This window comes from Oncorhynchus clarkii, chromosome 29, assembly GCF_045791955.1.
Source record: "Oncorhynchus clarkii lewisi isolate Uvic-CL-2024 chromosome 29, UVic_Ocla_1.0, whole genome shotgun sequence".
NCBI classification, from domain to species: domain Eukaryota; kingdom Metazoa; phylum Chordata; class Actinopteri; order Salmoniformes; family Salmonidae; genus Oncorhynchus; species Oncorhynchus clarkii.
In genome coordinates this window covers 38,065,384-38,084,000 of record NC_092175.1, presented here as the reverse complement: position 1 = coordinate 38,084,000, position 18,617 = coordinate 38,065,384, and the positions used below count along the sequence as shown (strand labels likewise).

Here is an 18,617-nt window from a genome sequence, read left to right as displayed (position 1 = left end):
TCTACTGTATGTAGCCTCTCTACTGTATACAGCTTCTCTACTGTATATAGCCTCTCTACTGTATATAGCCCCTCTACTGTATGTAGCCTCTCTACTGTATGTAGCCTCTCTACTGTATTTAGTCTCTCTACTGTATATAGTCTCTCTACTGTATATAGCCTCTCTACTGTATGTAGCCTCTCTACTGTATGTAGCCTCTCTACTGTATATAGCCTCTCTACTGTATATAGTCTCTCTACTGTATTTAGCCTCTCTACTGTATATAGCCACTCTACTGTATATATGGCCTCTCTACTGTATATAGCCTCGCTACTGTATATAGTCTCTCTACTGTATGTAGCCTCTCTACTGTATATAGCCTCGCTACTGTATATAGTCTCTCTACTGTATGTAGCCTCTCTACTGTATGTAACCTCTCTACTGTATGTAGCCTCTCTACTGTATATAACCTCTCTACTGTATATAGCCTCTCTACTGTATACAACCTCTCTACTGTATATAGCCTCTCTACTGTATGTAGCCTCTCTACTGTATGTAGCCTCTCTACTGTATATAACCTCTCTACTGTATGTAGCCTCTCTACTGTATATAGCCTCGCTACTATATAAAGCCTCGCTACTGTATATAGCCTCTCTACTGTATGTAGCCTCTCTACTGTATATAGCCTCACTACTGTATGTAGCCTCTCTACTGTATGTAGCCTCTCTACTGTATGTAGCCTCTCTACTGTATGTAGCCTCGCTACTGTTATTTTTCACTGTCTTTTTTCTGTTGTTTTTATTTCTTTACTTACCTATTGTTCACCTAATACCTTTTTTGCACTATTGGTTACGGTAAGCATTTCACTATCTACACACAGGTCTACACCTGTAACACATACACTTTGATTTGATTTGATTCAAATGTACTGTCAACATAATTACCCATTGCTTCATTAACATTGATCAACAGCTGATCCTTAGGCTATGGACAGGTTGTTGATCATTAGGCTATGGACAGGTTGATGATTAGGCTATGGACAGGTTGATCATTAGGCTATGGACAGGTTGATCATTAGACTATGGACAGGTTGATCATTAGACTATGGACAGGTTGATCATCAGGTTATGGACAGGCTGATCATTAGGCTATGGACAGGCTGATCATTAGGCTATGGACAGGCTGATCATTAGGCTGTGGACAAGCTGATCATTAGACTGTGGACAAGCTGATCATTAGACTGTGGACTGGCTGATCATTAGACTGTGGACAGGCTGATGATTAGACTATGGACAGGCTGATCATTAGACTGTGGACAGGCTAATCATTAGACTGTGGACAGGCTGATGATTAGACTATGGACTGGCTGATGATTAGACTATGGACTGGCTGATCATTAGACTATGGACTGGCTGATCATTAGACTATGGACTGGCTGATCATTAGACTATGGACAGGTTGATCATCAGGTTATGGACAGGCTGATCATTAGGCTATGGACAGGCTGATCATTAGGCTATGGACAGGCTGATCATTAGGCTGTGGACAAGCTGATCATTAGACTGTGGACAAGCTGATCATTAGACTGTGGACTGGCTGATCATTAGACTGTGGACAGGCTGATGATTAGACTATGGACAGGCTGATCATTAGACTGTGGACAGGCTAATCATTAGACTGTGGACAGGCTGATGATTAGACTATGGACTGGCTGATGATTAGACTATGGACTGGCTGATCATTAGACTATGGACTGGCTGATCATTAGACTATGGACTGGCTGATCATTAGACTATGGACTGGCTGATCATTAGACTATGGACAGGCTAATCATTAGACTATGGAAAGGCTAATCATTGGACTGTGGACAGGCTGATGATTAGACTATGGACTGGCTGATGATTAGACTATGGACTGGCTGATCATTAGACTATGGACTGGCTGATCATTAGACTGTGGACAAGCTGATCATTAGATTGTGGACTGGTTGATCATTAGACTATGGACTGGCTGATCATTAGACTATGGACTGGCTGATCATTAGACTATGGACTGGCTGATCATTAGACTATGGACTGGCTGATCATTAGACTATGGACTGGCAAATCATTAGACCGTGGACAGGCTAATCATTAGACTGTGGACAGGCTGATGATTAGACTATGGACTGGCTGATCATTAGGCTATGGACTGGCTGATCATTAGACTGTGGACAAGCTGATCATTAGACTGTGGACTGGCTGATCATTAGACTATGGACTGGCTGATCATTAGACTGTGGACTGGCTGATCATTAGACTATGAACAGGCAAATCATTAGACTGTGGACAGGCTGGTGATTAGACTGTGGACAGAATTATGATTAGACTGTGGACTGGCTGATGATTAGACTGTGGACAGGCTAATCATTAGGCTATGGACAGGCTGATCATTAGGCAGTGGACAGACTGATCATTAGACTATGGACAGGCTGATCATTAGGCTGTGGACAGGCTGATCATTAGACTGTGGACAGGCTGATCATTAGACTGTGGACAGGCTGATCATTAGACTATGGACAGGTTAATCATTAGACTGTGGACAGGCTGATGATTAGACTGTGGACTGGCTGATCTTTAGACTGTGGACTGGCTGATCATTAGACTATGGACTGGCTGATCATTAGACTGTGGACAGGTTGATCATTAGGCTATGGACAGGTTGATCATTAGGCTATGGACAGGCTGATCATTAGACTGTGGACAGGCTGATCATTAGACTGTGGACAGGCTGATCATTAGACTGTGGACAGGCTGATCATTAGGCTATGGACAGGTTGATCATTAGACTATGGACAGGCTGATCATTAGACTGTGGACAAGTTGATCATTAGGCTATGGACAGGCTGATCATTAGGCTATGGACAGGCTGATCATTAGACTGTGGACAGGCTGATCATTAGGCTATGGACAGGCTGATCATTAGGCTGTGGACAGGCTGATCACTAGTCTATGGACAGGCTGATCATTAGACTATGGACAGGCTCATCATTAGGCTGTGGACAGGCTGATCATTAGACTATGGACAGGCTGATCATTAGGCTATGGACAGACAGGCTGATCGTTAGGCTATGGACAGGTTGATGATTAGACTATGGACAGGCTGATCATTAGACTGTGGACAGGCTAATCATTAGACTGTGGACAGGCTGATGATTAGACTATGGACTGGCTGATGATTAGACTATGGACTGGCTGATCATTAGACTATGGACTGGCTGATCATTAGACTATGGACTGGCTGATCATTAGACTATGGACTGGCTGATCATTAGACTATGGACAGGCTAATCATTAGACTATGGAAAGGCTAATCATTGGACTGTGGACAGGCTCATCATTAGGCTGTGGACAGGCTGATCATTAGACTATGGACAGGCTGATCATTAGGCTATGGACAGACAGGCTGATCGTTAGGCTATGGACAGGTTGATGATTAGACTATGGACAGGCTGATCATTAGACTGTGGACAGGCTAATCATTAGACTGTGGACAGGCTGATGATTAGACTATGGACTGGCTGATCATTAGACTGTGGACTGGCTGATCATTAGACTGTGGACAGGCTGATGATTAGACTATGGACAGGCTGATCATTAGACTGTGGACAGGCTAATCATTAGACTGTGGACAGGCTGATGATTAGACTATGGACTGGCTGATGATTAGACTATGGACTGGCTGATCATTAGACTATGGACTGGCTGATCATTAGACTATGGACTGGCTGATCATTAGACTATGGACTGGCTGATCATTAGACTATGGACAGGCTAATCATTAGACTATGGAAAGGCTAATCATTGGACTGTGGACAGGCTGATGATTAGACTATGGACTGGCTGATGATTAGACTATGGACTGGCTGATCATTAGACTATGGACTGGCTGATCATTAGACTGTGGACAAGCTGATCATTAGATTGTGGACTGGTTGATCATTAGACTATGGACTGGCTGATCATTAGACTATGGACTGGCTGATCATTAGACTATGGACTGGCTGATCATTAGACTATGGACTGGCTGATCATTAGACTATGGACTGGCAAATCATTAGACCGTGGACAGGCTAATCATTAGACTGTGGACAGGCTGATGATTAGACTATGGACTGGCTGATCATTAGGCTATGGACTGGCTGATCATTAGACTGTGGACAAGCTGATCATTAGACTGTGGACTGGCTGATCATTAGACTATGGACTGGCTGATCATTAGACTGTGGACTGGCTGATCATTAGACTATGAACAGGCAAATCATTAGACTGTGGACAGGCTGGTGATTAGACTGTGGACAGAATTATGATTAGACTGTGGACTGGCTGATGATTAGACTGTGGACAGGCTAATCATTAGGCTATGGACAGGCTGATCATTAGGCAGTGGACAGACTGATCATTAGACTATGGACAGGCTGATCATTAGGCTGTGGACAGGCTGATCATTAGACTGTGGACAGGCTGATCATTAGACCGTGGACAGGCCGATCATTAGACTATGGACAGGTTAATCATTAGACTGTGGACAGGCTGATGATTAGACTGTGGACTGGCTGATCTTTAGACTGTGGACTGGCTGATCATTAGACTATGGACTGGCTGATCATTAGACTGTGGACAGGTTGATCATTAGGCTATGGACAGGTTGATCATTAGGCTATGGACAGGCTGATCATTAGACTGTGGACAGGCTGATCATTAGACTGTGGACAGGCTGATCATTAGACTGTGGACAGGCTGATCATTAGGCTATGGACAGGTTGATCATTAGACTATGGACAGGCTGATCATTAGACTGTGGACAAGTTGATCATTAGGCTATGGACAGGCTGATCATTAGGCTATGGACAGGCTGATCATTAGACTGTGGACAGGCTGATCATTAGGCTATGGACAGGCTGATCATTAGGCTGTGGACAGGCTGATCACTAGTCTATGGACAGGCTGATCATTAGACTATGGACAGGCTCATCATTAGGCTGTGGACAGGCTGATCATTAGACTATGGACAGGCTGATCATTAGGCTATGGACAGACAGGCTGATCGTTAGGCTATGGACAGGTTGATGATTAGACTATGGACAGGCTGATCATTAGGCTATGGACAGACAGGCTGATCATTAGACTATGGACAGGCTGATCATTAGGCTATGGACAGACAGGCTGATCATTAGACTATGGACAGGCTGATCATTAGACTGTGGACAGGCTGATCATTAGACTATGGACAGGTTGATCATTAGACTATGGACAGGTTGATCATTAGACTATGGACAGGCTGATCATTAGGCTATGGACAGGCTGATCATTAGACTATGGACAGGCTGATCTTTAGACTATGGACAGGCTGATCATTAGACTATGGACAGGTTGATCATTAGGCTGTGGACAGGCTGATCATTAGACTATGGACAGGCTGATGATTAGACTATGGACAGGCTGATCATTAGACTATGGACAGGTTGATCATTAGACTATGGACTGGCTGATCATTAGGCTGTGGACAAGCTGATCATTAGACTATGGACAGGTTGATCATTAGACTATGGACAGGTTGATCATTAGACTATGGACAGGTTGATCATTAGACTATGGACTGGCTGATCATTAGGCTGTGGACAAGCTGATCATTAGACTATGGACAGGTTGATCATTAGACTATGGACAGGTTGATCATTAGACTATGGACAGGTTGATCATTAGACTATGGACTGGCTGATCATTAGGCTGTGGACAAGCTGATCATTAGACTATGGACAGGTTGATCATTAGACTATGGACAGGTTGATCATTAGACTATGGACAGGTTGATCATTAGACTATGGACTGGCTGATCATTAGACTATGGACAGGTTGATCATTAGACTATGGACAGGTTGATCATTAGACTATGGACTGGCTGATCATTAGACTATGGACTGGCTGATCATTAGGCTATGGACAGGCTGATCATTAGGCTGTGGACAAGCTGATCATTAGACTATGGACTGGCTGATCATTAGACTATGGACTGGCTGATCATTAGGCTATGGACAGGCTGATCATTAGGCTATGGACAAGCTGATCATTAGACTATGGACTGGCTGATCATTAGGCTGTGGACAAGCTGATCATTAGACTATGGACTGGCTGATCATTAGGCTGTGGACAGGTTGATCATTAGGCTGTGGACAAGCTGATCATTAGACTATGGACTGGCTGATCATTAGACTATGGACACGTTGATCATTAGACTATGGACAGGTTGATCATTAGACTATGGACTGGCTGATCATTAGGCTGTGGACAAGCTGATCATTAGACTATGGACAGGTTGATCATTAGACTATGGACAGGTTGATCATTAGACTATGGACTGGCTGATCATTAGACTATGGACAGGTTGATCATTAGACTATGGACAGGTTGATCATTAGACTATGGACTGGCTGATCATTAGACTATGGACTGGCTGATCATTAGGCTATGGACAGGCTGATCATTAGGCTGTGGACAAGCTGATCATTAGACTATGGACTGGCTGATCATTAGACTATGGACTGGCTGATCATTAGGCTATGGACAGGCTGATCATTAGGCTATGGACAAGCTGATCATTAGACTATGGACTGGCTGATCATTAGGCTGTGGACAAGCTGATCATTAGACTATGGACTGGCTGATCATTAGGCTGTGGACAGGTTGATCATTAGACTATGGACTGGCTGATCATTAGGCTATGGACTGGCTGATCATTAGACTATGGACAGGCTGATCATTAGACTGTGGACTGGCTGATCATTAGGCTGTGGACAGGTTGATCATTAGACTATGGACTGGCTGATCATTAGGCTATGGACTGGCTGATCATTAGGCTATGGACAAGCTGATCATTAGACTATGGACTGGCTGATCATTAGGCTATGGACAGGCTGATCATTAGACTATGGACTGGCTGATCATTAGACTATGGACAGGTTGATCATTAGACTGTGGACTGGCTGATCATTAGACTATGGACTGGCTGATCATTAGACTATGGACTGGCTGATCATTAGGCTGTGGACAAGCTGATCATTAGACTATGGACTGGCTGATCATTAGACTATGGACTGGCTGATCATTAGACTATGGACAGGCTGATCATTAGACTGTGGACAAGCTGATCATTAGACTATGGACTGGCTGATCATTAGACTATGGACTGGCTGATCATTAGACTATGGACTGGCTGATCATTAGACTATGGACTGGCTGATCATTAGGCTGTGGACAAGTTGATCATTAGACTATGGACTGGCTGATCATTAGACTATGGACAAGTTGATCATTAGACTATGGACTGGCTGATCATTAGGCTGTGGACAAGTTGATCATTAGACTATGGACTGGCTGATCATTAGACTATGGACTGGCTGATCATTAGACTATGGACTGGCTGATCATTAGACTATGGACAGGTTGATCATTAGACTATGGACTGGCTGATCATTAGGCTATGGACTGGCTGATCATTAGACTATGGACAGGTTGATCATTAGACTATGGACAGGTTGATCATTAGACTATGGACTGGCTGATCATTAGGCTGTGGACTGGCTGATCATTAGACTATGGACAGGTTGATCATTAGACTATGGACTGGCTGATCATTAGACTATGGACAAGCTGATCATTAGACTATGGACTGGCTGATCATTAGACTATGGACTGGCTGATCATTAGGCTATGGACTGGCTGATCATTAGACTATGGACAGGCTGATCATTAGACTATGGACAGGCTGATCATTAGACTATGGACAGGCTGATCATTAGGCTATGGACTGGCTGATCATTAGACTATGGACAGGCTGATCATTAGACTATGGACAGGCTGATCATTAGACTATGGACAGGCTGATCATTAGGCTATGGACTGGCTGATGATTAGACTATGGACTGGCTGATCATTAGACTATGGACTGGCTGATCATTAGGCTGTGGACAGGCTGATCATTAGACTATGGACAGGCTGATCATTAGACTGTGGACAGGCTGATCATTAGACTATGGACTGGCTGATCATTAGACTATGGACTGGCTGATCATTAGACTATGGACTGGCTGATCATTAGACTATGGACTGGCTGATCATTAGACTGTGGACAGGCTGATCATTAGACTATGGACTGGCTGATCATTAGACTATGGACTGGCTGATCATTAGACTATGGACTGGCTGATCATTAGACTGTGGACAGGCTGATCATTAGACTATGGACTGGCTGATCATTAGACTATGGACTGGCTGATCATTAGACTATGGACTGGCTGATCATTAGACTATGGACTGGCTGATCATTAGACTGTGGACAGGCTGATCATTAGACTGTGGACAGGCTGATCATTAGACTATGGACAGGCTGATCATTAGACTATGGACTGGCTGATCATTAGACTATGGACTGGCTGATCATTAGACTGTGGACAGGCTGATCATTAGACTGTGGACAGGCTGATCATTAGGCTGTGGACTGGCTGATCATTAGACTGTGGACAGGCTGATCATTAGACTGTGGACAGGCTGATCATTAGACTATGGACAGGCTGATCATTAGACTGTGGACAGGCTGATCATTAGACTATGGACAGGCTGATCATTAGACTATGGACTGGCTGATCATTAGACTATGGACTGGCTGATCATTAGGCTGTGGACTGGCTGATCATTAGACTATGGACTGGCTGATCATTAGACTATGGACTGGCTGATCATTAGGCTATGGACTGGCTGATCATTAGACTATGGACAGGCTGATCATTAGACTATGGACAGGCTGATCATTAGACTATGGACTGGCTGATCATTAGACTATGGACTGGCTGATCATTAGACTATGGACAGGCTGATCATTAGACTATGGACTGGCTGATCATTAGACTATGGACTGGCTGATCATTAGACTATGGACTGGCTGATCATTAGACTATGGACTGGCTGATCATTAGACTATGGACTGGCTGATCATTAGACTATGGACTGGCTGATCATTAGACTATGGACTGGCTGATCATTAGGCTGTGGACAGGCTGATCATTAGACTATGGACTGGCTGATCATTAGACTATGGACTGGCTGATCATTAGGCTGTGGACAGGTTGATCATTAGACTATGGACAGGTTGATCATTAGACTATGGACAGGCTGATCATTAGACTATGGACAGGCTGATCATTAGACTATGGACAGGCTGATCATTAGACTATGGACAGGTTGATCATTAGGCTATGGACTGGCTGATCATTAGGCTATGGACTGGCTGATCATTAGACTGTGGACAAGTTGATCATTAGGCTATGGACAGGCTGATCATTAGACTATGGACAGGCTGATCATTAGACTATGGACAGGTTGATCATTAGACTATGGACAGGCTGATCATTAGACTATGGACAGGCTGATCATTAGACTATGGACTGGCTGATCATTAGACTATGGACAGGCTGATCATTAGACTATGGACTGGCTGATCATTAGACTATGGACAGGCTGATCATTAGACTATGGACAGGTTGATCATTAGACTATGGACTGGCTGATCATTAGGCTATGGACAGGCTGATCATTAGACTATGGACTGGCTGATCATTAGACTGTGGACAGGCTGATCATTAGACTATGGACAGGCTGATCATTAGACTATGGACAGGCTGATCATTAGACTATGGACAGGCTGATCATTAGACTATGGACAGGCTGATCATTAGACTATGGACTGGCTGATCATTAGACTATGGACAGGCTGATCATTAGACTGTGGACTGGTTTCATGCATGGCTTTCTATTTTTGATTTAATCTTCATATAGCCTATATAACAGCTGTCTCTACAGTGCGCCTCCTTTTTAAAACTTTCCTCTACATTTTACATGATATGTATAGGCTGCATTTATTTAGCATTATCATACAATGTAGACTCGTTTTTGATATCCTACAGAAAGGATTTGAAGCTAAGGCCAGGTTTTTAATATGGTTTTGATACAGGAGAAATGTGATTTGCCTATGTTTATGGGTGAGATTAGCAGCAAGTGGCTTTGATTGATGGGTCCTATTAGACGGGTGTGTGTATGAGTTTGCTAATTGTCTATGTCCATTCAGAAATGTTCCTGAAATAAACCTACTCTGTCTGGACTGCACCTCTGTAGTCAGATAGACAGAACTGTAGGCAGCGAGCATCATGATGGTCGGCATGTACGAATAAGAACAGGTACCAGTTTTGCATTTCCTGTCTTATTAAATGGGGTGCACCTAAATGAAACGTACCCAAGCTCCTTTCATGAAAGCCCTGTAGGATGAATAGCCTACTCTTTTACTGCGTCCTCTCTAGCCACTTAGAACAACATATTGCCAGTGAGAATGACTGGGGAAAACACATTGGATTTGGTTTGAACGGTTTAGTGCGTCAATATGGGAATCTGTATTTTTTGGGAATTCAGACGAAAAGATCCCAACGCAGTTGTTGAGAAAAGGCATTTAACCTTACCTCTCTGTGTAGACAAAGTACCTGTCTGTCTTGTCTTTGTAGGACCAGTGTTGAGACACATTTTACCTTTGCAACTTCGGCTTGGTCTGTCCGCACTCTTATAAACTAGTCCCTATCTGGTCTTAACCTGTTACCTGTGTTCTCTGTCGTGTCCTCTCCAGGCCAGAGAAGGACTCTTCAGAACCAGGTCTCTGCTGAGAGTCACGCTGCTGCTTCTACTTCTACTGCCTCCCCTCACACCCAGCCCAGCGGTGAGTTCCATCACAATGTGACCTTTTAGCATGGCTGAAGGGAGGTTCTACCATATTCATCACACCAGTCTATTCCTTTTACCATGGCTGAAGGGAGGCTCTACCATATTCCTCACACCAGTCTATTCCTTTTAGCATGGCTGAAGGGAGGCTACATAATATTCCTCACACCAGTCGGTAGAAAATCGTAAAATCGTAATGTCCATGTTACTATAAAGTGTACCCTATGTACACTATAGTCCAGCAGGGGGAGCCATCCTTGACTAGTACTAGTATGGGTGTATGTTTCTCCTTCGTGAGTGTTAAGCTCGCAAGCATGTGTGTGTGTGTGTGTGTGTGTGTGTGTGTGTGTGTGTGTGTGTGTGTGTGTGATGTGTGTGTGTGTGTGTGTGTGTGTGTGTGTGTGTGCGTGCGTGCGTGCGTGTGTGCGTGTTACCGTATATGCCTTATCCCGTGTGTTGTGTGTGCGTGTGCGTGCGTGTTACCGTATATGCCTTATCCCGTGTGTTGTGTGTGCGTGTGTGTGTGTGTGTGTTACCGTATATGCCTTATCCCGGGGTAATTTGAAATACCACTGAAATTATTGTCTTGATATTCTGATTATTTTCTTGATATGATCGTCCCATACTGATCTCTCTCTCTATCCGGATCCCGTGTGTATGAATATTAATGTTAACTACCCCGTCGTCAGCCGTCTGCTGAAAAAAGCAGCTCTATCTGTGATTTCCCCCAGGACACACACACACACACACACACACACACACACACACACACACACACAGAGTTTGCTGTGATCCACAACAGGAGCTTAAATTCGGTGAACAAACTATTGAATATGTTTTATCCCTGTCAATTACCCCCTTCTCTCTGTACAGTTCTTCCTCCATACTAAACTATACTGGATCAGGACGTGTACAATACAGGGTAGCCTAGTGGTTAGAGCATTGGACTAATAACCGAAAGGTTAGAAGTTCAAACCCCCGAGCTGCCAAGGTACAAATCTGTCATTCTGCCCCTGAACAGGCAGTTAACCCACTGTTCCTAGACCGTCATTGAAAATAAGTATTTGTTCTTAATGACTTGCCTAGTTAAATAAAGGTAAAATAATAATGGCACTCTATGACCCATGTGAAGTGCACGACTTTTGACAAGGGCTCATAGGATTGTGTACTATATGTTGGGGATAGAGTACCATTTGGGATCTAACTTTACACACTGGCCCAGGTTAACCCTTTACACACTGGCCCAGGTTAACCCTTTACACACTGACCCAGGTAACCCTTTACACACTGACCCGTGTTAACCCTGTACACACTGGCCCGTGTTAACCCTTTACACACTGACCCGTGTTAACCCTTTACACACTGACCCGTGTTAACCCTGTACACACTGGCCCAGGTTAACCCTTTACACACTGGCCCAGGTTAACCCTTTACACACTGGCCCGTGTTAACCTTTTACACACTGGCCTGTATTAACCCTGTACACACTGGCCCAGGTTAACCCTTTACACACTGGCCCGTGTTAACCCTTTACACACTGGCCCGTGTTAACCCTTTACACACTGGCCCGTGTTAACCCTTTACACACTGGCCCAGTTTAACCCTTTACACACTGTCCCAGGTTAACCCTTTACACACTGACCCGTGTTAACCCTTTACACACTGGCCCAGGTTAACCCTTTACACACTGGCCCAGGTTAACCCTTTACACACTGGCCCGTGTTAACCCTTTACACACTGGCCCAGGTTAACCCTTTACACACTGGCCCAGGTTAACCCTTTACACACTGGCCCAGGTTAACCCTTTACACACTGGCCCAGGTTAACCCTTTACACACTGACCCGTGTTAACCCTTTACACACTGGCCCAGGTTAACCCTTTACACACTGGCCCGTGTTAACCCTTTACACACTGACCCGTGTTAACCCTTTACACACTGGCACGTGTTAACCCTGTACACACTGGCCTGTATTACCCCTTTACACACTGGCATGGGTTAACCCTTTACACACTGGCCCATGTTAACCCTTTACACACTGGCCCTTGTTAACCCTTTACACACTGAACCGTGTTAACCCTTTACACACTGGCCCGTGTTAACCTTTTACACACTGACCCGTGTTAACCCTTTACACACTGGCCCAGGTTAACCCTTTACACACTGGCCCAGGTTAACCCTTTACACACAGGCCCAGGTTAACCCTTTACACACTGACCCATGTTAACCCTTTACACACTGGCCCGTGTTAACCCTTTACACACTGGCCCGTGTTAACCCTTTACACACTGGCCCAGGTTAACCCTTTACACACTGGCCCAGGTTAACCTTTTACACACTGGCCCGTGTTAACCTTTTACACACTGGCCCGTGTTAACCCTTTACACACTGGCCCGTGTTAACCCTTTACACACTGGCCCGTTTTAACCCTTTACACACTGGCCCAGGTTAACCCTTTACACACTGGCCCGTGTTAACCCTTTACACACTGGCCCAGGTTAACCCTTTACACACTGGCCTGTATTACCCCTTTACACACTGGCCCAGGTTAACCCTTTACACACTGGCCCGTGTTAACCCTTTACACACTGGCCCAGGTTAACCCTTTACACACTGGCCGGTGTTAACCCTTTACACACTGGCCCGTGTTAACCCTTTACACACTGGCCCGTGTTAACCCTTTACACACTGGCCTGTAATAACCCTTTACACACTGGCCCAGGTTAACCCTTTACACACTGGCCCGTGTTAACCCTTTACACACTGGCCCAGGTTAACCCTTTACACACTTGTCCGGTGTTAACCATTTTACACACTGGCCCGTGTTAACCCTTTACACACTGGCCTGTGTTAACCCTTTACACACTGGCATGTGTTAACCCTTTACACTCTGGCCCAGGTTAACCCTTTACACACTGACCCGTGTTAACCCTTTACACACTGACCCGTGTTAACCCTGTACACACTGGCCCGTGTTAACCCTGTACACACTGGCCCGTATTACCCCTTTACACACTGGCCCGTGTTAACCCTTTACACACTTGCCCGTGTTAACCCTTTACACACTAACCCGTGCTAACCCTTTACACACTGGCCCGTGTTAACCCTTTACACACTAACCCGTGTTAACCCTTTACACACTGGCCCAGGTTAACCCTTTACACACTGACCCGTGTTAACCCTGTACACACTGGCACGTGTTAACCCTGTACACACTGGCCTGTATTACCCCTTTACACACTGGCCTGGGTTAACCCTTTACACACTGGCCCATGTTAACCCTTTACACACTGGCCCGTGTTAACCCTTTACACACTGAACCGTGTTAACCCTTTACACACTGGCCCGTGTTAACCCTTTACACACTGACCCGTGTTAACCCTTTACACACTGGCCCAGGTTAACCCTTTACACACTGGCCCAGGTTAACCCTTTACACACTGGCCCAGGTTAACCCTTTACACACTGACCCGTGTTAACCCTTTACACACTGGCCCGTGTTAACCCTTTACACACTGGCCCGTGTTAACCCTTTACACACTGGCCCGTTTTAACCCTTTACACACTGGCCCAGGTTAACCCTTTACACACTGGCCCGTGTTAACCCTTTACACACTGGCCCAGGTTAACCCTTTACACACTGGCCTGTATTACCCCTTTACACACTGGCCCGTGTTAACCCTTTACACACTGACCCGTGTTAACCCTTTACACACTGGCACGTGTTAACCCTGTACACACTGGCCTGTATTACCCCTTTACACACTGGCATGGGTTAACCCTTTACACACTGGCCCATGTTAACCCTTTACACACTGGCCCTTGTTAACCCTTTACACACTGAACCGTGTTAACCCTTTACACACTGGCCCGTGTTAACCCTTTTACACACTGACCCGTGTTAACCCTTTACACACTGGCCCAGGTTAACCCTTTACACACTGGCCCAGGTTAACCCTTTACACACAGGCCCAGGTTAACCCTTTACACACTGACCCATGTTAACCCTTTACACACTGGCCCGTGTTAACCCTTTACACACTGGCCCGTGTTAACCCTTTACACACTGGCCCAGGTTAACCCTTTACACACTGGCACAGGTTAACCTTTTACACACTGGCCCGTGTTAACCTTTTACACACTGGCCCGTGTTAACCCTTTACACACTGGCCCGTGTTAACCCTTTACACACTGGCCCGTTTTAACCCTTTACACACTGGCCCAGGTTAACCCTTTACACACTGGCCCGTGTTAACCCTTTACACACTGGCCCAGGTTAACCCTTTACACACTGGCCTGTATTACCCCTTTACACACTGGCCCAGGTTAACCCTTTACACACTGGCCCGTGTTAACCCTTTACACACTGGCCCAGGTTAACCCTTTACACACTGGCCGGTGTTAACCCTTTACACACTGGCCCGTGTTAACCCTTTACACACTGGCCCGTGTTAACCCTTTACACACTGGCCTGTAATAACCCTTTACACACTGGCCCAGGTTAACCCTTTACACACTGGCCCGTGTTAACCCTTTACACACTGGCCCAGGTTAACCCTTTACACACTTGTCCGGTGTTAACCCTTTACACACTGGCCCGTGTTAACCCTTTACACACTGGCCTGTGTTAACCATTTACACACTGGCCCGTGTTAACCCTTTACACACTGGCATGTGTTAACCCTTTACACTCTGGCCCAGGTTAACCCTTTACACACTGACCCGTGTTAACCCTTTACACACTGACCCGTGTTAACCCTGTACACACTGGCCCGTGTTAACCCTGTACACACTGGCCCGTATTACCCCTTTACACACTGGCCCGTGTTAACCCTTTACACACTTGCCCGTGTTAACCCTTTACACACTAACCCGTGCTAACCCTTTACACACTGGCCCGTGTTAACCCTTTACACACTAACCCGTGTTAACCCTTTACACACTGGCCCGTGTTAACCCTTTACACACTGGCCCAGGTTAACCCTTTACACACTGGCCCAGGTTAACCCTTTACACACTGACCCGTGTTAACCCTGTACACACTGGCACGTGTTAACCCTGTACACACTGGCCTGTATTACCCCTTTACACACTGGCCTGTGTTAACCCTTTACACACTGGCCCATGTTAACCCTTTACACACTGGCCCGTGTTAACCCTTTACACACTGAACCGTGTTAACCCTTTACACACTGGCCCGTGTTAACCCTTTACACACTGACCCGTGTTAACCCTTTACACACTGGCCCAGGTTAACCCTTTACACACTGGCCCAGGTTAACCCTTTACACACTGGCCCAGGTTAACCCTTTACACACTGACCCGTGTTAACCCTTTACACACTGGCCCGTGTTAACCCTTTACACACTGGCCCGTGTTAACCCTTTACACACTGGCCCGTGTTAACCCTTTACACACTGGCCCGTTTTAACCCTTTACACACTGGCCCAGGTTAACCCTTTACACACTGGCCCGTGTTAACCCTTTACACACTGGCCCAGGTTAACCCTTTACACACTGGCCTGTATTACCCCTTTACACACTGGCCCAGGTTAACCCTTTACACACTGGCCCGTGTTAACCCTTTACACACTGGCCGGTGTTAACCCTTTACACACTGGCCCGTGTTAACCCTTTACACACTGGCCCGTGTTAACCCTTTACACACTGGCCCGTGTTAACCCTTTACACACTGGCCCGTGTTAACCCTTTACACACTGGCATGTGTTAACCCTTTACACTCTGGCCCAGGTTAACCCTTTACACACTGACCCGTGTTAACCCTTTACACACTGACCCGTGTTAACCCTGTACACACTGGCCCGTGTTAACCCTGTACACACTGGCCCGTATTACCCCTTTACACACTGGCCCGTGTTAACCCTTTACACACTGGCCCGTGTTAACCCTTTACACACTAACCCGTGTTAACCCTTTACACACTGGCCCGTGTTAACCCTTTACACACTAACCCGTGTTAACCCTTTACACACTGGCCCGTGTTAACCCTTTACACACTGGCCCGTGTTAACCCTGTACACACTGGCCCAGTTTAACCCTTTACACACTGGCCCGTGTTAACCCTTTACACACTGGCCCGTGTTAACCCTTTACACACTGACCCGTGTTAACCCTTTACACACTGGCCCGTGTTAACCCTTTACACACTGGCCCGTGTTAACCCTTTACACACTGGCCCAGGTTAACCCTTTACACACTGACCCGTGTTAACCCTTTACACACTGACCCAGGTTAACCCTTTACGCACTGACCCGTGTTAACCCTGTACACACTGGCCCAGGTTAACCCTTTACACACTGGCCCAGGTTAACCCTTTACACACTGGCCCAGGTTAACCCTTTACACACTGGCCCAGGTTAACCCTGTACACACTGGCCTAGGTTAACCCTTTACACACTGGCCCAGGTTAACCCTTTACACACTGACCCGTGTTAACCCTTTACACACTGGCCCAGGTCAACCCTTTACACACTGGCCCAGGTTAACCCTTTACACACTGGCCCAGGTTAACCCTTTACACACTGGCCCATGTTAACCCTTTACACACTGACCCAGGTTAACCCTTTACACACTGGCCCAGGTTAACCCTTTACACACTGGCCCAGGTTAACCCTTTACACACTGACCCGTGTTAACCCTTTACACACTGACCCGTGTTAACCCTTTACACACTGACCCGTGTTAACCCTTTACACACTGACCCGTGTTAACCCTTTACACACTGGCCCAGGTTAACCCTTTACACACTGACCCGTGTTAACCCTTTACACACTGGCCCGTGTTAACCCTTTACACACTGGCCCGTGTTAACCCTTTACACGCTTTAAGAGAGAGCGCTGTAATAAAGGCCGGCGTGTGGATAAACCACTATGTTCTATTGGCTAATGTGCAATCAATGAAGAATAAACTGAACGAGATTCGTTCAAGACTATCCTATCAATGTGATCTGAATAACTGTTTCTAGTGTTGAAAGTTTCCAAGACATCAAGTGGTCTCGATTATTGGTAATTTGAAAAAATATGGAACTACCTAGAATTTGCCTAGAGCTGTCCATCCAACCAAACTGAGCAACCGGGCAAGTAGGACCCAATTACCACTCTGACAGAACTACATAGTTCCTTGGCTGAGATGGGAGAACCAGAATGACAACAGTCTCTGCACTTCATCAATCTGGGCTTTATTGGAGAGTGGCCAGACAGAAGCCACTCCTGAGAAAAAGGCACATGGCAGCACGCCTGGAGTTTGCTAAAAGGCATGTGAAAGGCATGTGAAAGAGAGCATAAGGCAAAAGATTCTGTAGTCTGATGAGACAAAAATGTAACTCTTTGGCCTGAATGCAAAGAAAACCAGGTATATATTGTTACCTGTGTAACACCACCCCTGCCGTGAAGCTTGGTGGTGGCAGCATCATGCTACCACCAAGCATCATGCTATAGTCTCTGCTGCTTTACAGCGGCAGCAGCTGGTGTGCAGTATCTAATATTGAGAAAGTCTCAAGGTTCTGCTTGCCTGAGTTAGAATGTATTGTGAAAAACTGTAGAACATTCTATTTACCGAGACAGTTTTCATCTATATGTTTCGTAGCTATCTATTTACTATCACAAACTGATGCTGACACTAAGACTGCACTCAACCAGCTGTATAAGCAAACAAGAAAATGGTCACCCAAAGGTGCCACTACAAGTGGCTTTAGAAGCTTCTGATAGACTAATTGACATAATTTGAGTAAATTGGAGGTGTACCTGTGGTTGTATTTCAAGGCCTACCTTCAAACACAGTGCCTCTTTGCTTGACATCATGGGAAAATCAAAAGAGATCAGCC

The 18,617-nt window shown here is 45.7% G+C and overlaps 1 protein-coding gene across 1 annotated transcript in view; it reads left to right on the top strand.

Annotated features, from left to right (window-relative positions):
* Positions 1–18,617, top strand: part of LOC139388226 (replication protein A 70 kDa DNA-binding subunit-like) — a 106,411-nt gene that overhangs the window by 15,918 nt on the left and 71,876 nt on the right. The window contains exon 6 of the mRNA XM_071134775.1: positions 10,684–10,773. Within this exon, the coding sequence (XP_070990876.1) occupies positions 10,684–10,773 (90 nt within the window). The remainder of the gene's footprint in view (positions 1–10,683; positions 10,774–18,617) is intronic.